At 51.2% G+C, this 20,456-nt stretch overlaps 1 protein-coding gene across 1 annotated transcript in view; it reads left to right on the top strand.

Moving 5' to 3' along the window:
• The window catches only part of EPS15 (epidermal growth factor receptor pathway substrate 15), a 168,236-nt gene that overhangs the window by 95,360 nt on the left and 52,420 nt on the right, over positions 1 to 20,456 (top strand). Inside the window, exons 13-16 of the mRNA XM_075320561.1 lie at positions 3,585 to 3,657; positions 11,264 to 11,425; positions 12,296 to 12,493; positions 19,896 to 20,096. Coding sequence (XP_075176676.1) covers positions 3,585 to 3,657; positions 11,264 to 11,425; positions 12,296 to 12,493; positions 19,896 to 20,096 — 634 coding nt within the window. The remainder of the gene's footprint in view (positions 1 to 3,584; positions 3,658 to 11,263; positions 11,426 to 12,295; positions 12,494 to 19,895; positions 20,097 to 20,456) is intronic.

Here is a 20,456-nt window from a genome sequence, read left to right as displayed (position 1 = left end):
GACTCGCAGGCCCATGATCTGTGACTCGCAGGCCCATGATCTGTGACTCGCAGGCCCATGATCTGGGACTCGCAGGCCCATGATCTGGGACTCGCAGGCCCATGATCTGGGACTCGCAGGCCCATGATCTGGGACTCGCAGGCCCATGATCTGGGACTCGCAGGCCCATGATCTGGGACTCGCAGGCCCATGATCTGGGACTCGCAGGCCCATGATCTGGGACTCGCAGGCCCATGATCTGGGACTCGCAGGCCCATGATCTGGGACTCGCAGGCCCATGATCTGGGACTCGCAGGCCCATGATCTGGGACTCGCAGGCCCATGATCTGGGACTCGCGGGCCCATGATCTGGGACTCGCGGGCCCATGATCTGGGACTCGCGGGCCCATGATCTGGGACTCGCGGGCCCATGATCTGGGACTCGCGGGCCCATGATCTGGGACTCGCGGGCCCATGATCTGGGACTCGCGGGCCCATGATCTGGGACTCGCGGGCCCATGATCTGGGACTCGCGGGCCCATGATCTGCGGCTCGCGGGCCCATGATCTGCGGCTCGTGGGCCTGTAATTTGTGGCTCGCGGCTGTCTCCTAGCTTTGTACATAAGCACCAGGTCTAGTAAACAGCTATGAAGAGCCGGCCTCCCGATGGTGACCTGTGAGTAGCCCCTCACACAACAGCAGATCTGAGTGGGGGTGAGGTAGGAGCCCCCGGAGTGTAATAGCAAAATCTAAAGTCTGCTGTTATCTTTATTGGTTTTATCCGACCTTCATGGATAAATAGGACACAGGGAACATTGTGCCATGAATTGACGTCCTGCAGATTCCAAACCAATACAGTGATCGATATCACCGGTCTGCAACCAAAAAAGTGCATCCGATTTTTCAACTGAGTTTTTTTTTTTTTTTTTGCATGCGTGAAAAATACTAAAAAAAATAAATTTCCATCACGCCAGGTATTCTTGCAAAAGTTGTGTTTTGGGTGTGCAGCTGCTGAATTTATAATGGAACAAAAACTTTTTGTGAGCTATTCCCAGTTTGAAAAATTATTTCTAAAATGAAGATGAGGAGTACAAAAGAAAAAGGAGGAAATGGGGCAGTGATGGGGACAGTGATGGGGGACAGTGTGGGGGAGGGGGATTTAGATTATTTCATAGAGTCAATCATGTTCTGTCATATTCTTTTTGATTCTTGGTAGACGTTGTGGTGGGGGCGAGGTTGTTCCCCGTGAAAGACTTCTCTTCTCACCTCTTCATATGGGTCTTATGAAATAAATTGTTAAATCTCTACCAAAGGATGGGGAACGCTTCGCACCCGAGCTGCCAAACCTCTCTGAAAGAGGGAGCTGTTGTAGGACCCGACATACGTAAACATTCTGGTTCCTTGTTTCCAACGTCCATGAATGAAACTGAAAGATAAGCGTGGGGGTTCATTTAACCCCTTCACCATCATTGATATACTATTACATCATTGGTCTTGTCCTCCCTATTACTATGAGCCGCCAGTAATCCCCGCACGTGCCTGCTGTTCTGATCAGCAGACATGTGCGGCTAACAGTGACCGCACGATTTAAAGCGCCGCAACAGGGATTGGGCTGTTCCCCACCGCCATCGGTGGCCCCGTGACACGATCACAGGGTGCCAGTGTATAACCATAACAGCGCGGTGTCAGGTGATGACCCCTGACGCTGTCACGAGTCACTTTCTGTGAGAGCCGGCAAACCGCTGGCACTAACAGGAGATCAGCATTTCTCCTGCTGCAGCATCGCTCTGATCAGGAGAAACGATTGAACTGTTCAGGCATAAAGTTCATAGGAAGGCTAGTAAAAATAATGTAAAAAAAAAAAGTTTTAAAAAGTATGAAAAAATAACCCTAAAAGCTCAAATCGCCCTCCTTTTGCCCCATTGAAAAAAAAAATAAAAATACACGTTTGTTATCACCGGAATCAGAAATGCCCAATCTATCAAAATAAAAAAACAATTAATCCAATCGGCAAAAAAAATTACAAACCCCAAAATTACAAATTTTTCTTTCATCGCCGCAACATTGGATTATAATGCAATAACAGAGAATCAAAACATCACATCTACGCAAAAATAGTGTAATTAAGAATGCCGGGTCAGGACACAAAAAATGATCCGTCACTGAGCCCCAGACCCCGAAAGATGAGAACGCTACAGGTCTCGCAAATGGCCACAAAAGGGAAATTCTTTTTTTTTTTTTTTGTTTTTTTCACCACGTAGATAAAGGTAAAACTATAAATGTTTGGTATCTACGAGCTCGTACCGCTCTGGGGAATCCGCATGCCCGGTCAGTGTTACCATATAGTGAACACTGTGAATAAAAAAAAAAATAAATATTGTGGAATTGCAGTTTTTTTTTTCCACATTTGGAATTTTTTCCCTTTTTTTACAGCACACTATATGGTAAAATGATAAAATGAATGGTGTCATTGAAAAGTACAATTCGTCCTGCAAAGAAATAAGCCCTCGTATGGCAATATTGACGGAAAGAAAAAAAAAAAAAAAGTAATGGCTCTAGGAAGAAGGGGAGGAAAGAATGAAAATTAAAAATGGAAAATTGCCTGGGGTGAAGGGGTTAAAGATGTGGGGCACACGTTTTTGGGAAATTACAAAGATCCAGGTTACGACTTTGTAGAATTTTAGTTGCACTTAAAGCTTAAGGCGGCCACAGGAGCTTATGAAGGGCCATTTTTTAATATTGACACATGGACTACTTTGCATTATCAGCCATGATACATTGTGAAAAATATTCACTTGTTTTAAAGCCGTGTCCGCAGCGTTTGTGAATCCCAAATCTCCTTTGTTAAATGTAACCCCTCTAATGGCAAAGCCCTTTAATTGATGTGATTGAAAAGGACGGCGATGCTGTCAGCAAATGAGAGGTGTGTAAGTGTGGATGCCGGCTCGTCCCCCGTGCAGCCGGGGATGCGATGTTCCTCCGGTCCGTGCAGCCGGGGTGCGATGTTCCTCCGGTCCGTGCAGCCGGGGATGCGATGTTCCTCCGGTCCGTGCAGCCGGGGATGCGATGTTCCTCCGATCCGTGCAGCCGGGGGTGCGATGTTCCTCTGGTCTGTGCAGCCGGGGATGCGATGTTCCTCCGGTCTGTGCAGCCGGGGATGCGATGTTCCTCCGGTCCGTGCAGCCGGGGATGCGATGTTCCTCCGGTCCGTGCAGCCGGGGATGCGATGGTCCCCGGCATCCGTGGGTTTGCTGGTCATGTGACTGCGGAGAGTTAAATGCACAGCTTGCCGTCAGCTGCTTCCACCTCCCACCACAACCCTCGCGTCCTGCATTTGCTGCTTTCTCCTTAGCAACAGTGAGCTCATCGCAGACTCTTTCATTGATTTCTCCTCCTATTGCTTTTGCCATTTTCCCCGAGCGCTCTCCTCCAGGATGAGGCGTTGGTTTTAATGCTCCCTAGGCCTTAATCATTCCAATAAGGACACCCCCCCCACCCCCCTATACAATGTACCTGAAGTGGGACTCCGGATTAGGGGGCTGGATCAGCATGCCCGCCGTCTCCGATGTCTTCAGATATTCCTGTATGGTTTGCTGGTCTTCTAGGGAGAAGACCACCGTGGAGCAAGAACTGAAGGAGAAGGAGGAAACGGCGCAGAAGAGGACAAGTGAGGTCCAGGTACGTGCGGCCAAACTGGCGCTGCCCGGCGTGCCTTCACATGGGCATCGCAAGCGTATGAATGGACGGGCGTACATATAAAACCATAGGAGTGTATGCAACATGTGAACTACAAGTCCCAGCATGAGCAGCAATAGTCATGGAGCGGCTTGTGTTATACCCACAGGCATTGAGCTTATTATATTTTCCACCCACTTCACTATACTAATCCTCTTTGGGTTATACTTTAAAAGGATTTTCCATATTTAGAGCCATTTTGTTTAACCTGAAATATTTTTTGCAAAACGGTTTCAGTAAAAATTTGCCTTTTATGATCCTTGTATTGTCCTGTCTGTCGCTGACTGTAAAATGAGTGAACTTAGAATCTGTCAGTGAGCTCCTTCTGTCTTTCCAAGACCTCGTCTCTGCTAATTACAACCACAGGCCACAAAAGGTGAATGTAACGAGATATACGGGAAATACTGATGAAAACAAACAGCGCAACTTTTTTAATGAAACCCAATTGCAAAAAATAATATATATATGTGTATGTATATATAATATGTATATATGTACATATATACATAAACATCTTTGTGTGTGTGTGTATATGTATGTATATGTAAATATGTATATAATTATGCATATATATTTATATTATTATTTATATATTTAAAAATAAATTAAAAAATATATATTATTATTTGTTATTATTTATGTATTTTTAGCCCTAAACACATGTATTTAGAGGGGAAAAAAGATCCCGAGAGGTTGACAACCCACATTTAAGATAACCCTCAGACTGTTCCTTATTAATAATGGATACATTATTCCTCGCTGCTTGTATATAAGTCCCTGACCTGGTTATATATATGGCTGGGCTCCGTGATCTCTGAGGTTTTTTTTTTTTTTTTAAGTTTTTATTTTATAATTAAGGTTTATGGTCAGTCCTATGCAAAATCGCAGTAATGTGACAAGTGTCAGTAAATGATACTCGCCTGTGTCCAGCTTTACAGGCTCGGCTCTGCTACATCAGGCTTTGGCACCCGGTCCTACATTTCCTTGTCATTATGATTGGAAATGACTATTTGCTGGCATTTTAAATTTTGTCCTTAAAGAGACCCCGGGGTGTCGCCCTCTTCTTCTCCCATTGATTTTAGAGCCCGTCACTTCTTATTTAACCTTCATGTGACCTGTGTGTGAAATGTAGCACGCCGGAGCCACCGCTGCCATCAGTCACCGCTCTCCTGACTGCACAGCTCTGCCATTAATTACCGACCCATCCAATTATTCTTACACTACAAATCTAGCAGAGAGGAGTTAACCGTTTGGCACAATTCTTAATTTACATAGGACTGCAGACTCTATGATTTTTTTTTTTTTTATTTTATTTTTTTTTATGGAAATCACAATGCTCAAATAATGCAGATGGACACACACAATCGTCTGTATGGTGTTCTCTGTATAGTAAACATTTTTCCCATTTTTACATAGGACTGCAGGTTATAGAAGGCTATATTTGGGATACTATTAAGCCTTGTGGTTTTTATCCTCAAATTACCTGCATTTTCTTTAGGTAGATGTGTAAGGTTTCCTATCTGAGGGCAGCATAATATCGACTCAAAGGTCCGAGCTAAGAAAGAGGGATTTTATTTTTTTTTTATGATTGAGTATTTTTTGGAAAAAGCTTGGAATCATAAGGAAATCATAAGGAAACCCTGCAAAAACCGCCTACCCCAGCCACATCTAGAGAGGCTGCGCGTCTCCTGACCACCGCCCACACAATGATTGACAGCTTAGCCTATGTAGGATTGTATACTAGGAGAGCAGCCGGTGTGGATGGGAGAAGCCGAGCTCACAGGCTTTCCGTATGAGTCATGGTAGAATATAAACAGTTTATTATGTGCTGTCTATTGCTGGCTGCAGAAGGAGTTAACTGAGAATGTGTCAGTGAGCTCAATCAGATTGAATGACGGGAGGATTTACAACTCCTTGTCATGTGAACTTGCTGTCATGTAGGAAAAAAACAAACTGTTATTAACCTGCAGCTATACGGTTATTCTGAACCTGCCCGGCGCCCGCATTTAGATCCCTGGCTGACACTGACGGCCATCTCTAATGCTGAGCTGCTGTCGGTCAGTGAGTGTCGGGCGCAGTTACAGCCGCCGCTCTCCATACACCGCGCGGTTACTGAATCCCCGCCAGCGCCTCCCCTATGACTGGAACCGAACGCTGCCGGGAGGAATAAAGTTATCTTCCTCCCTGCAGTGGGGCTCTAAGGGCAGGGCACGTTCATTAACCCGCAGATTAACCCCACAGCTCCAGGTTAAGGCAAGGGTCACACCACTTTATAAATCGGATGAGTGCGATCCAATTTTATTTTATTTTTTATTTATTTTACTACTTTTTTTTTTTTTTTTTTAATCTGACCGATGTTTTTAGTAGAGCAATGCGGATGACCCTTTTTTTTTTTTTTTTTTTTTTCTCCCCTCTTCACTGACCGAATCTAGGTGCCACTGCAATCGGAGGAGACATCCCCATTCAAGTCTAAGGATCTGTGCGCACGCTGCATTTTTAGTTGCGTTTTTAGTTGCGTTTTTTGCTTTGTGTTTTTTGCTTTGTTTTTTGCTTTGTTTTTTGGTGCAGTTTGTTGCCCAAAACTGCGTGCATTTCCTTCCCCAGCAAAGTCTATGGGAATTCAGAAGTGCTATGCGCATGCTGCTTGTTTATGCCTTGCAGTTTTGGGTGCAGAAAAAAGAAGCAGCGTGTTACTTCTTTGTGTGTTTTTGACCTGCGTTTTGCCATTGAATACATTAAAAAAACACACTGAAAAGTGGCAAAAATGCATGTTTTTTTTGGATGCGTTTTTCAGCCACAAGGTGCAGTTTTCAGGTGCTGAGCAGCGTGTGCACACAGCCTAAGGGTGCGAGGAAAAAAAACCTCACAAAATAGTATCAGATTGTTACGGATACATTACAATTCCATAACAGGAAACTAAATGATTAATTACTGATGCTGGGAAAAACAAAAAAATAAATAAAAACATTGCATAGATATGACGAGTGCAAAAAATAATAATTCCACTTTTCTGGTTGAGAAAAGGACGGATTTTCGTGTGACCCCGGCCTAATGGCATTTTATTTATTTTTTTCACATGACAGGTTCTCATTAAGTTGAATGTGCAGGAAAACAAAGAGTCTGTAAATGCCAAACTGTGCAATAAATTTATAATGAAACCCAATTGCAAAAATTATTTTTATCTCCAAATACGTGAATTGAAGAAGAAAAAAAAATTGTCCAAAAAGTGAACGATCCCTCTAATTCACATGAATTTGGAGGGTCCTAGGAATCCGATTATCCTTCCTGAAAAACCTGAATGTGAACAGTCACTGAAATCACGGTCCAGAATTGTATTCAATGGTCCCTTCTTCTTGACCACTTGATTTCATTTGATAGATGATGATAAATCGCAGGATATGAGAATGTTGTTGCCCGGGAGAAACCCCTCCAAATCTTCCACCTTCGTTTGATGGGGTCGAGTGCAGCAAGTCCGGCTTTTTCTACAGCTCGTGTACTATACATTTTTTTAGACACTGATTTTTGTTTTTAGTAGACACCTATATATCTCCATATATATATCACATTTTATGATAGTGGGAAGAATATACCCCGGTATATCACCCCCAGGAGATCACTGATTAATTGTAAAGCGCAGAACCCCGCTGCTTGTGTCGTTTACAGGAAAGGGAAAGTTTTCCTATTTGCACTTACAATACTTTTCTCTTTTTTTTTTTTTTAATGTCTTCCTCTGAAAGTTCACGACTTCCTAATTATCTTCATTTTGCTATCATTATATTTAATTGGCTTTAACTTAGTTAATTTTCAATAATGGGAATGTTTCCCAAGGAAGCACAATGGTAATTAAATCTGTGCGGGTCGCAGAGCTGATTAATGCTTAATCTGGATCCTGCGTGAAAAAGGTTATGAATTTTTCATTAGCGTGAATAGTTATTCTGTTACATGTTGTGCTATTTATTCATTCTTCTTGTTTGTGTAATTTATCTGAATATAACGCCTCGAGGCTGCAGACCACATTAGAGCTCAGGACACACGGCGAGAAAAAATTGCATTCCACCCGGACCCATGTTACTCTATGGAGTCGCTTCCATGAGCGATTTTTTTTTTCCCTCAGCCCTAATCGGACCGAGAAAACAATCGCAGCATGGTGCGGAAGGAATCCGATTGGTTTTCACTCACACCCATACAAGTCTATGGGTGCGAGAAAAGCATCGCACTGCACTCACATTACACCAGTGTAACACGAGTGCAGTGCGATTTCTCGCATCAGCCAACAACGGAGGAGCGAGGGAGATAAATCCCGCCCTCCGCAGAGCGGGCCCTCCCCTCCCCTCCGCAGAGCGGGCCCTCCCCTCCCCTCCGCAGAGCGGGCCCTCCCCTCCCCTCCGCAGAGCGGGCCCTCCCCTCCCCTCCGCAGAGCGGGCCCTCCCCTCCGCAGAGCGGGCCCTCCCCTCCGCAGAGCGGGCCCTCCCCTCCGCAGAGCGGGCCCTCCCCTCCGCAGAGCGGGCCCTCCCCTCCCCTCCGCAGAGCGGGCCCTCCCCTCCCCTCCGCAGAGCGGGCCCTCCCCTCCCCTCCGCAGAGCGGGCCCTCCCCTCCCCTCCGCAGAGCGGGCCCTCCCCTCCCCTCCGCAGAGCGGGCCCTCCCCTCCGCAGAGCGGGCCCTCCCCTCCCCTCCGCAGAGCGGGCCCTCCCCTCCCCTCCGCAGAGCGGGCCCTCCCCTCCCCTCCGCAGAGCGGGCCCTCCCCTCCCCTCCGCAGAGCGGGCCCTCCCCTCCCCTCCGCAGAGCGGGCCCTCCCCTCCCCTCCGCAGAGCGGGCCCTCCCCTCCGCAGAGCGGGCCCTCCCCTCCCCTCCGCAGAGCGGGCCCTCCCCTCCCCTCCGCAGAGCGGGCCCTCCCCTCCCCTCCGCAGAGCGGGCCCTCCCCTCCCCTCCGCAGAGCGGGCCCTCCCCTCCCCTCCACAGAGCGGGCCCTCCCCTCCCCTCCGCAGAGCGGGCCCTCCCCTCCGCAGAGCGGGCCCTCCCCTCCCCTCCGCAGAGCGGGCCCTCCCCTCCGCAGAGCGGGCCCCCCCTCCGCAGAGCGGGCCCTCCCCTCCCCTCCGCAGAGCGGGCCCTCCCCTCCCCTCCGCAGAGCGGGCCCTCCCCTCCGCAGAGCGGGCCCTCCCCTCCCCTCCGCAGAGCGGGCCCTCCCCTCCCCTCCGCAGAGCGGGCCCTCCCCTCCCCTCCGCAGAGCGGGCCCTCCCCTCCGCAGAGCGGGCCCTCCCCTCCCCTCCGCAGAGCGGGCCCTCCCCTCCGCAGAGCGGGCCCTCCCCTCCGCAGAGCGGGCCCTCCCCTCCGCAGAGCGGGCCCTCCCCTCCGCAGAGCGGGCCCTCCCCTCCCCTCCGCAGAGCGGGCCCTCCCCTCCGCAGAGCGGGCCCTCCCCTCCGCAGAGCGGGCCCTCCCCTCCGCAGAGCGGGCCCTCCCCTCCGCAGAGCGGGCCCCTCCCCTCCGCAGAGCGGGCCCTCCCCTCCCCTCCGCAGAGCGGGCCCTCCCCTCCCCTCCGCAGAGCGGGCCCTCCCCTCCCCTCCGCAGAGCGGGCCCTCCCCTCCCCTCCGCAGAGCGGGGCCCTCCCCTCCCCTCCGCAGAGCGGGCCCTCCCCTCCCCTCCGCAGAGCGGGCCCTCCCCTCCGCAGAGCGGGCCCCTCCCCTCCGCAGAGCGGGCCCTCCCCTCCCCTCCGCAGAGCGGGCCCTCCCCTCCGCAGAGCGGGCCCTCCCCTCCGCAGAGCGGGCCCTCCCCTCCGCAGAGCGGGCCCCTCCCCTCCGCAGAGCGGGCCCCTCCCCTCCGCAGAGCGGGCCCTCCCCTCCCCTCCGCAGAGCGGGCCCTCCCCTCCCCTCCGCAGAGCGGGCCCTCCCCTCCGCAGAGCGGGCCCTCCCCTCCGCAGAGCGGGCCCTCCCCTCCGCAGAGCGGGCCCTCCCCTCCGCAGAGCGGGCCCTCCCCTCCGCAGAGCGGGCCCTCCCCTCCGCAGAGCGGGCCCTCCCCTCCGCAGAGCGGGCCCTCCCCTCCGCAGAGCGAGCCCTCCCCTCCCCTCCGCAGAGCGGGCCCTCCCCTCCCCTCCGCAGAGCGGGCCCTCCCCTCCCCTCCGCAGAGCGGGCCCTCCCCTCCCCTCCGCAGAGCGGGCCCTCCCCTCCCCTCCGCAGAGCGGGCCCCTCCCCTCCCCTCCGCAGAGCGGGCCCTCCCCTCCGCAGAGCGGGCCCTCCCCTCCGCAGAGCGGGCCCTCCCCTCCGCAGAGCGGGCCCTCCCCTCCGCAGAGCGGGCCCTCCCCTCCGCAGAGCGGGCCCTCCCCTCCACCCTCCGCAGAGCGGGCCCTCCCCTCCCCTCCGCAGAGCCGGCCCCTCCCCTCCCCTCCGCAGAGCCGGCCCTCCCCTCCCCTCCGCAGAGCGGGCCCTCCCCTCCCTCCGCAGAGCCGGCCCTCCCCCTCCCCTCCGCAGAGCCGGCCCTCCCCTCCCCTCGGCAGAGCCGGCCCTCCCCTCGGCAGCTGTGGTCTGATCGCATGATCGGACCACAGTTGCATGACACTCGGCTCCCGCTGTGCTGCCACCGTGAGTCGAGTGTCATGCGAGGACTCGCACAAATCTCCGTGTGGCCCTCAGCCTTTAAAGTTCCACATTTCTTGACTCCAGGCAGCCCTTTTAAAAAGGTTTTCATCCTTGGCATAACTTTTTTTTTGCTTGTGGACTATCCAATCACTTAGGAGGACTGGGCAGTCCACATATAGCTCTGCAATGATGTTTTAGAAAACCACTGCAGAGTCAGCAGCTGCATGGAGAGCGTGAGCCTATCCGAAGCTAAGAGATATCGCCAGGTTCCACATAAAGAAGACAGAAGTGGTTTATAACCATCTCTGCCTTCCTGATCACTGTACACACAGAGCTGATCGGCCGGGACTGACCTGAAACTAACTGGTTCTAACCAACCTAGAGCAAGCGAGATGGCTGGATTTGCCCCTATAACTGGGACCAATATACCGATCCCAGTTACAGAGGAAGTCTGCGATTAATAAAAAAAAAAAAATGTAATTGTTGAAATGCTCCAAAAAAGTCTGTTATGACCTTATTATGGAGTTATAATATTTGAAGTAAATAAAAATAAAAAAACAATGAAAAATGTTTTATATATAAAAGGGAACACAATTTTACTTGGTCATAATTTTTTTTTTTATAATATTGTGAAAAACACCCCATGTAAGTCCCTTATTATGCTTTAGATTTTCTTCCATTATCTGCAAAAAAATTACATTATTTTAAGAAATAAATAATAGGGAAATGTAATGTGAAAAGAGGCAAAAATGATTTGATTATTTAAATTAATATAAAAAATGAATTCTCAAGCATGAGAGTTGCCTGAGCGAGGGTGTGGGGGGTCAGTGCGGATTGCTGTGGTGGGCCACGCTGGGGGCTCTGCGTCCCCTGCTGTGTATTTTCGGAGCAGTAGGATACCCTAGCTGGCATCGCCGGTTTTTGCCAGTTGCTTGTCGTTTGTTGCTCATTATTTGAGGCTGGATTGTTCTGTTCTCCAGGATCTGCAGGATGAGGTGGAGCGAGAGAACGGCAACCTACAGAAGCTGCAGGCCCAGAAGACGGAGGTGGAGGAGGTCCTGGCCGGGCTGGATGAGCAGAAGGCGAAGCTGGAGAGCCAGCTACAGGAACTGCGGCTGCAGTGTGCGGAGGAGACACGGCTGGTATGGGCACTGCGCAGGGTGGCAGCGCCAAGCAGACATTCATGTGTTAACTTAGAAAATGGGACAGCTTTACTACAGAGCCTCATACTGGATGATAAGTTTGGCGTATCCTTTAGGTGCTATTAACCGCCTGTCGGTTGGCTAATTATTATTGGGCTCTTATTGAAAGGAATACCTTTGGATTAAAATTTGTCCGGATAATGTTCTAATTCTTCTTTTTAAAAAAACAAAAGAAAACAAAACAATATCCTTTCTCACCCTCCCCTGGTCCAGTGCGGCGTCTTCACCACAGCTCCCCAGTCTGTTATTGTCTGACACATTGACAGAACAGTAGCTAATCAGTGAGCAACTCATGTGGCTGCTGAGCTTATTTATTTATTGTCATGGCGTCACCGCTGCAGGCAATAACAGACACAGAGAGCAGCGTTGGACCAGGGAAAGTGAGTAAAGCACTCTTTTTTTTTTTTAATTGTATTAGAAAAATCCGTTTTAATATCTTGTCACTTCAGGCTTCCATTTATGAGTTTTTGGACAAATTGTCAGATCTTTCCTCGCGGTGTATAGCCGAATACATTATTCTGTGGATCAGCATGCAGCTATATATCTGGGTTAGCTTCAAAGCTGCAATGTCTGGTATGCAAGGCTCGTTATCACTTTTAGACAGGCTGACAGAGCTACATGAAGGAAAGAACCGCCCGATGCACCGATATGTGTATAGTTAGCAGATACATTAGTCACCTATGTGCATCAATGCGATCAGCCATGAATATCACGGCTGAACCCGATCCTTTAAAATCCAGATTGCCGGTCAATTCCCATCATCTGTCCAGATTGACTCTTCTCTCTCGTGTTCCCCGCCTGCTTCTCCAGATCTCCTTATTGCAAACGGAGGTCTCCAGCCAGGAGACGCAGATTTCCAATTATGAAGAGGAAGTGAGCAAGGCCAAGGAGGAGCTGCGCAGACTGCAGGAGGAGACGGCGCAGCTGGAGGAGAAGCTGGAGAGCGGCAAGGAACGGCTCGCACCCCTGGAGCACCAGCTGCTGCAGTGCAAGGACGAGCTGCGCTTAGTAAGAGGCTTCTCGCCAGGCTCTGGGGGATTGGGCTTTGTTTGCAGAATTTTTGATCACCTTGTCGTGTGGACTTTGTTTTAATTTACAGTAATTGAATAATTTAGTATTTGCTTGCCTCATTTCTAAGGGCTTGTCCAATCTGTAAAGAAATGTCTGTATCCTTGAAAGCATAGACACCTTTTCAGGTGCATGTATTATGTGCTACAAATCCTTTTTACAGTTGAATTTCATTAAAAATGTAGCAGCATTTGGATTTCACAGATTCTTTGTGCTGGCTGCAGAATGAGTTAGCTGAGAGTCCGTCAGTGAGCTCATTCTGACTGGGGTGTAGTTATTTTAGCTGTTTCTTCTGGGTTCGCTCAGCTGATTTATAACCATAAAGTTCAGCTTAACTTTCATTTTGGTATCTGGATATAAATCAGCAAAGTACAGAAAAAGAGTAAAAGTGTCACTCTCCAGTCAGAACCAGCGCATTCATGGGTTCTTGGTTAAAGAGGTTGGCCATTACTTTTACATTGATGGTCTATCCTTAGGATAGGTCCTCAATATTTGATTGGCCGGGGTCCGACACCCCACTAACAAACCCCCCACCCTCCGCCGATCAGCTGTTTTTGGTCCCGACGGCAGTAGGCAGCTGAAAATGCTCAGCTCCAGCACAGCTCCGTCCTGTGATAATGGCCGAGGCTGGGTACTGCACATCTGCCTCCTATTCAGATCAATAGGAGGAGGAGCTGCAGTACTGGACCGCGGCCACTAACAGAGAATGGAGCAGCGCTGGAGCTGAGCATTTCCTGCCGCCACCGAGAACAGCTGATCAGCGGGGGTGCGGGGTGTCAGACCCCGGCCAATCAGACATTGATGACCTAGCTTAGGATAGACCATCAATGTCAAAGTAATGGACAACCCCTTTAATTTTCATTTTTGTTTCTGACATAAATCAGCAGAGAAAAATACAGAGAAAGAATAAGTGTTAGAAACTTTCAGAACGAGCTCATTGATGGATTCTTGGTTACGGGGTACTTCTCACATAGCGAGATCGCTAGTGAGATCGGTGCTGAGTCACGGTTTTTGTGACGTACCAGTGACCTCATTAGCGATCTCGCTGTGTGTGACACTGAGCAGCGATCTGCCCCTGCTGTGAAATCGCTGCTCGTTACACACAGTGCTGGTTCATTGTTTGGACATTGCTCTCCCGCTGTGAAGCACACATCGCTGTGTTTGACAGCGAGAGAGCAACGATCTGAATGTGCAGGGAGCAAGGAGCCGGCTTCTGGCAGCCTGCGGTAAGGTTTAACCAAGGTAAACATTGGGAAACCAAGCGAAGTGCTTTGCTTGGTTACCCTATATTTACCTTGGTTGCTAGCGTCCGCCGCTCTCAGGCTGCCACTGCCGGCTCCCTGCACTCGTAGCCAGAGTACACATCGGGTAAATAAGCAAAGCGGTTTGCTTATTAACCCGATGTGTACTCTGGCTAGGAGTGCAGGGAGCCAGCGCAAAAGCGGTGTGCACTGGTAAGCAAGGTAAATATTGGGTAACCAAGCGCCTGGTTACTCGATATTTACCTTTAGTTACCAAGCGCAGCATCGCTTCCAAGTGTCGCTGGGGGCTGGTCACTGGTGAGATCTGCCTGATTGACAGCTCACCAGCGACCATGTAGCGACGCACCAGCGATCCTGACCAGGTCAGATCGCTAGTGGGATCGCTGGAGCATTGCTGAAGTGTGACTGTACCCTAAGTTACAGGTAGAGTTGAGCGAGTATGTAACTATTCGTACTCTCTGTACACATAACGCGTACTGTCTAATACTCGTGTATTCGTTCCGAATAGCGTGTGCAATGCAAGTCAATGGGCAAAAACTCACAATGTAACGAGTAACCAGAATTCCGCAGTATTCGCTACTCGCATGTATAGTGCGGCATTCAGGCTACTCATTACATTGTGAGTTTTCCGCATTGACTTGCATTGCACACGCTATTCGGAATGAATACGCGAGTATTAGACAGTCCTCGTTATGTGTATAGCGAGTGCGAATAGTCAGGTACTCGCTCAACTCTAGTTACCTGTAATTCTTCCCTTATTTTCAATGAAGCCCAATTGAAAGGATTTGTGATTTCGGGGGAAGAGGGGGCATCAAAGTTTGGGTGGGCTCGGTGTAGTTTGGCTGAACTTTGCTGCTTTATGACCTATTTTAGAAAAAAAATTTGTATTTTAATGAAATAAGGAAGGATCATCATTTGTCACGTGATAAGGAAATTATAGGGTTAAAGCGTTTGACCAGGATGTAAAAAAAATAATTGTCCTTACAAGCAGGAAAGTTGGTAAAAAAACCAAACAAACCACCTTGAACGTTCAATCCTTCGCAGCTCCAGCATCAATGCTCCAATGGCCCCAGATTACTTCCCTGCAGCACTGATGTCACATGCATCTATGTGACCGCTGCAGCCAGTCACTGGCATTATTAGTGATTCTAGCGTGTACGGTACAAGATCGCTGAGCTCAGTGATTGGCTGCAGAGGACTCCTGGATCTACATGACAATTACTGCAAGGAAATAAACAGATGCTGGGAACCACTGAAATATCTCCGCTGAAGATGCCGGGAGATTGATCACATAAGTATTTGTTTAGTTTTTGTTCATTTTGTTTATCAGCCCTCCTGCTGTTACCCCAATTTTACAATTTTCGGACAAACTCATTAAAGGGAACCGGTCACCAGATTTTTCATGCATAAACAAAAACTACCACCTCTTGTGCTGCTTTTCATAAAGGTGCATGTTATCCCGTGACTCCCCCTGTACACCCCAAAAATACCTTTTGAAAGTCTCCCCCTCCCTGTGTGTAGATCCGGACGGTCCAGTACGATAGGCGTGCTTGCTGCTGCTCCTGTCCCTCCTCTGCATGCTGGTGGCGTGTTGCTGCTGCTCCTGTCCCTCCTCTGCGTGCTGGTGGCGTGTTGCTGCTGCTCCTGTCCCTCCTCTGTATGCTGGTGGCGTGTTGCTGCTGCTCCTGTCCCTCCTCTGCGTGCTGGTGGCTTGTTGCTGCTGCTCCTGTCCCTCCTCTGCGTGCTGGTGGCTTGTTGCTGCTGCTCCTGTCCCTCCTCTGCATGCTGGTGGCGTGTTGCTGCTGCTCCTGTCCCTCCTCTGCTTGCTGGTGGCGTGTTGCTGCTGCTCCTGTCCCTCCTCTGCATGCTGGTGGCGTGTTGCTGCTGCTCCTGTCCCTCCTCTGCATGCTGGTGGCGTGTTGCTGCTGCTCCTGTCCCTCCTCTGCATGCTGGTGGCGTGTTGCTGCTGCTCCTGTCCCTCCTCTGCATGCTGGTGGCTTGTTGCTGCTGCTCCTGTCCCTCCTCTGCATGCTGGTGGCTTGTTGCTGCTGCTCCTGTCCCTCCTCTGCTTGCTGGTGGCTTGTTGCTGCTGCTCCTGTCCCTCCTCTGCATGCTGGTGGCGTGTTGCTGCTGCTCCTGTCCCTCCTCTGCATGCTGGTGGCTTGTTGCTGCTGCTCCTGTCCCTCCTCTGCATGCTGGTGGCGTGTTGCTGCTGCTCCTGTCCCTCCTCTGCATGCTGGTGGCGTGTTGCTGCTGCTCCTGTCCCTCCTCTGCATGCTGGTGGCTTGTTGCTGCTGCTCCTGTCCCTCCTCTGCATGCTGGTGGCGTGTTGCTGCTGCTCCTGTCCCTCCTCTGCGTGCTGGTGGCGTGCTTGCTGCTGCTCCTGTCCCTCCTCTGCGTGCTGGTGGCGTGTTACTGCTGCTCCTGTCCCTCCTCTGCGTGCTGATGGCGTGTTGCTGCTGCTCCTGTCCCTCCTGTCCCTCCTCTGCTTGCTGGTGGCGTGTTGCTGCTGCTCCTGTCTTTCCTCTGCATGCTGGTGGCGTGTTGCTGCTGCTCCTGTCCCTCCTGTGCATGCTGGTGGCTTGTTGCTGCTGCTCCTGTCCCTCCTCTGCTTGCTGGTGGCTTGTTGCTGCTGCTCCTGTCCCTCCTCTGCTTGCTGGTGGCGTGTTGCTGCTGCTCCTGTCCCTCTGCATGCTGGTGGCGTGTTGCTGCTGCTCCTGTCCCTCCTCTGCATGCTGGTGGCTTGTTGCTGCTGCTCCTGTCCCTCCTCTGCATGCTGGTGGCTTGTTGCTGCTGCTCCTGTCCCTCCTCTGCATGCTGGTGGCTTGTTGCTGCTGCTCCTGTCCCTCCTCTGCGTGCTGGTGGCTTGTTGCTGCTGCTCCTGTCCCTCCTCTGCATGCTGGTGGCGTGTTGTTGCTGCTCCTGTCCCTCCTCTGCATGCTGGTGGCGTTCTTGCTGCTGCTCCTGTCCCTCCTCTGTATGCTGGTGGCGTGTTGCTGCTGCTCCTGTCCCTCCTGTGCATGCTGGTGGCGTGTTGTTGCTGCTCCTGTCCCTCCTCTGCATGCTGGTGGCGTGTTGCTGCTGCTCCTGTCCCTCCTCTGTATGCTGGTGGCGTGTTGCTGCTGCTCCTGTCCCTCCTCTGCGTGCTGGTGGCTTGTTGCTGCTGCTCCTGTCCCTCCTCTGCGTGCTGGTGGCTTGTTGCTGCTGCTCCTGTCCCTCCTCTGCATGCTGGTGGCGTGTTGCTGCTGCTCCTGTCCCTCCTCTGCATGCTGGTGGCGTGTTGCTGCTGCTCCTGTCCCTCCTCTGCATGCTGGTGGCGTGTTGCTGCTGCTCCTGTTTCTCCTCTGCATGCTGGTGGCTTGTTGCTGCTGCTCCTGTCCCTCCTCTGTATGCTGGTGGCTTGTTGCTGCTGCTCCTGTCCCTCCTCTGCATGCTGGTGGCGTGTTGCTGCTGCTCCTGTCCCTCCTCTGCGTGCTGGTGGCGTGTTGCTGCTGCTCCTGTCCCTCCTCTGCGTGCTGGTGGCTTGTTGCTGCTGCTGCTGTCCCTCCTCTGCGTGCTGGTGGCTTGTTGCTGCTGCTCCTGTCCCTCCTCTGCGTGCTGGTGGCGTGTTGCTGCTGCTCCTGTCCCTCCTCTGCATGCTGGTGGCGTGTTGCTGCTGCTCCTGTCCCTCCTCTGCATGCTGGTGGCTTGTTGCTGCTGCTCCTGTCCCTCCTCTGTATGCTGGTGGCGTGTTGCTGCTGCTCCTGTCCCTCCTCTGCATGCTGGTGGCTTGTTGCTGCTGCTCCTGTCCCTCCTCTGCATGCTGGTGGCTTGTTGCTGCTGCTCCTGTCCCTCCTCTGCATGCTGGTGGCTTGTTGCTGCTGCTCCTGTCCCTCCTCTGCATGCTGGTGGCTTGTTGCTGCTGCTCCTGTCCCTCCTCTGCATGCTGGTGGCGTGTTGTTGCTGCTCCTGTCCCTCCTCTGCATGCTGGTGGCGTGTTGCTGCTGCTCCTGTCCCTCCTCTGTATGCTGGTGGCGTGTTGCTGCTGCTCCTGTCCCTCCTCTGCGTGCTGGTGGCTTGTTGCTGCTGCTCCTGTCCCTCCTCTGCGTGCTGGTGGCTTGTTGCTGCTGCTCCTGTCCCTCCTCTGCATGCTGGTGGCGTGTTGCTGCTGCTCCTGTCCCTCCTCTGCATGCTGGTGGCGTGTTGCTGCTGCTCCTGTCCCTCCTCTGCATGCTGGTGGCGTGTTGCTGCTGCTCCTGTCCCTCCTCTGCATGCTGGTGGCGTGTTGCTGCTGCTCCTGTCCCTCCTCTGCATGCTGGTGGCGTGTTGCTGCTGCTCCTGTCCCTCCTCTGCGTGCTGGTGGCTTGTTGCTGCTGCTCCTGTCCCTCCTCTGTATGCTGGTGGCGTGTTGCTGCTGCTCCTGTCCCTCCTCTGCATGCTGGTGGCTTGTTGCTGCTGCTCCTGTCCCTCCTCTGCATGCTGGTGGCGTGTTGCTGCTGCTCCTGTCCCTCCTCTGCGTGCTGAGAGCCATCCTCTTGTTATGATTGATGTGGATGACGCCTCCTGTGTTATCCCCATATCCGGGAGAAGTCTTGCGCCTGCGTAGAGACATCGCGGCTCGCACAGGCGCACTTTGCACTGCCTTACTGTGGGCAGAACGTAATACATAAATGTGCATGTGCGAAACAGCGAAGTCTCTGTGCAGCCGCGAGATTTTGCTCGGGTATATAGATGACATAGAAGATGTCATCCAAGTCGCCAAGCTTAATAAAGCGCCCTTTCGCGCATGCATACCTACGTATTAGGCCCCTTCCACACATCCGTTTTTTGCAGTCAGTCACAATCCGTTCGCAGATTGTGGAAAAACTGATGCGACAGATCCGACGAAAAAACTGATCCGTCGCATCAATTTTTAAATTTGTTTCTTCCATTGTTCAACAGATCCATTTTTTAAAAACGCCCAATGGGAGGCTCCCAAACGTTATTGGCTGCTGAAAACCTATATACAGTGTTTTTACACCCCATCTTTGACAGGTTGTAGAGCAAGAGGCAGAAATAGGAGGTGTGATTGCGAACATTGTGAGGATCTATGTGGATTTTATTTTTGAGGTGAATTGTTTGGAATCGATTGTTCTTGGAAAGGAGCGAGAAAGACGGCGCATCATGCGTCTGCGCCAGCGTCGTTTTTGGATCCACCCAATCACAGTACTGAGTGACATGTTGGGTGTATTCTACGTTATATGTATGGAGTTGAGAGGAAACCCCAAAGTTTAACTATGTTCGGATGAAAGCGAAAAACTTTGCTATTTTGACACGCTGGCTGGCTGGGACATTGATGAGTGAAGCCCTACCTGGCAGGTTTATACACCTTCCTAATTGGGGGCTGGCTAATTTGATACTAAAAAATATATTGGCGCATGCTCAGTTAAAAAAAACTGAATCCGTCGCCGGATTCAGTCATTTGACGGACTACGATTGATCCTGCGCCCATAGGCTTCCATTCTACCAAACAGACGGCGACTGATCTGTCACTGTCCGATTTTTCAACGTAGACAAAAAACGTTACTTTGTCCGTCCGCCGGACAAACATTTTTCGACGGATCCGTCGAAGGATGGATGAAAATTGATGCCATCCGTCGCAATCCGTCACTAATACAAGTCAATGAGAAAAAAAACGGATCCAGCGCCATCAGTCGCCATATTTGTTTTTTTGAAGATTCGACGGATTGTGACTGCAAAAAACTGATGTGTGAAAGGGGCCTTAGGCTCTGCCCACAGTAGGGCAAGGTGCCTCTGCGCGGCATCACCGATTCGTCCACGTCAATCATACCACGAGGACCGTTATCGGTGCAGAGCGGAGGGACCGGAGCTGCACTGAGGATGACCATCAGACCGGACCATCCGGATTTACATACAGCGCAGGAGACTTTCAAAAGATTTTTGGGGTTTACATAGGACGTCATGGAATAAATATGCACCTTTATGGAACGCAGCACAAATCCGAAACATCTGGTGACAGGTTCCCTCTTGACTATAGTAATTGCTCGATTCTTCTGAATGTTTGCATTTTATGTATAATCTTCTCATTGTCGCTCTTTTAGGTCAAACTTCAAGATATAAAGCCAAGTGAGAACCACCTGAACGATCAGTTTCACATCAGCTGGCGTCATCACTTAGACCTGCCAATGGTCAATGGCACAGGGGATCATTCCAGCCTGAGTAACAGCAGCAGCGAGCCGGCGAACCTTCATGAAAGTGCCGAGTATGAGGCTATAGCCCAGCCAGAAAACCAGAGTTCCCCGGTGCGTATACCAGAATTCCTGTCCACGGGTGCATATTGTTTAATAAAACCTTGCTCTTTACTCAACCCGGCCGGGGCTGAATAATCACCACTGTTCCCAATGTCTGTTACTGTGCACAGGGCTGACATATTGGTGCTGCAGACAATCAGTGAGCTCAGCGCCTCTGCCCGAGTACACTGCGCAAAGTGCTCACAACCACTGAATGCCCTGATTGGCTGCAGACAATAACAGACAGCGGGAGCAGCGGCGCAGACTCTGGTCATGGGGAGGGTGTATAAAGCGCAATGTTTGTGAAAATGAAAACCCCTGTAAACTGACTAATAAATAAATATGCCAAAGCCAACAACCTCCAATGTAATG

The sequence above is a fragment of the Anomaloglossus baeobatrachus genome, chromosome 8, assembly GCF_048569485.1.
Source record: "Anomaloglossus baeobatrachus isolate aAnoBae1 chromosome 8, aAnoBae1.hap1, whole genome shotgun sequence".
In the NCBI taxonomy this organism is placed as follows: domain Eukaryota; kingdom Metazoa; phylum Chordata; class Amphibia; order Anura; family Aromobatidae; genus Anomaloglossus; species Anomaloglossus baeobatrachus.
This window is presented reverse-complemented; position numbering and strand designations above follow the sequence as displayed.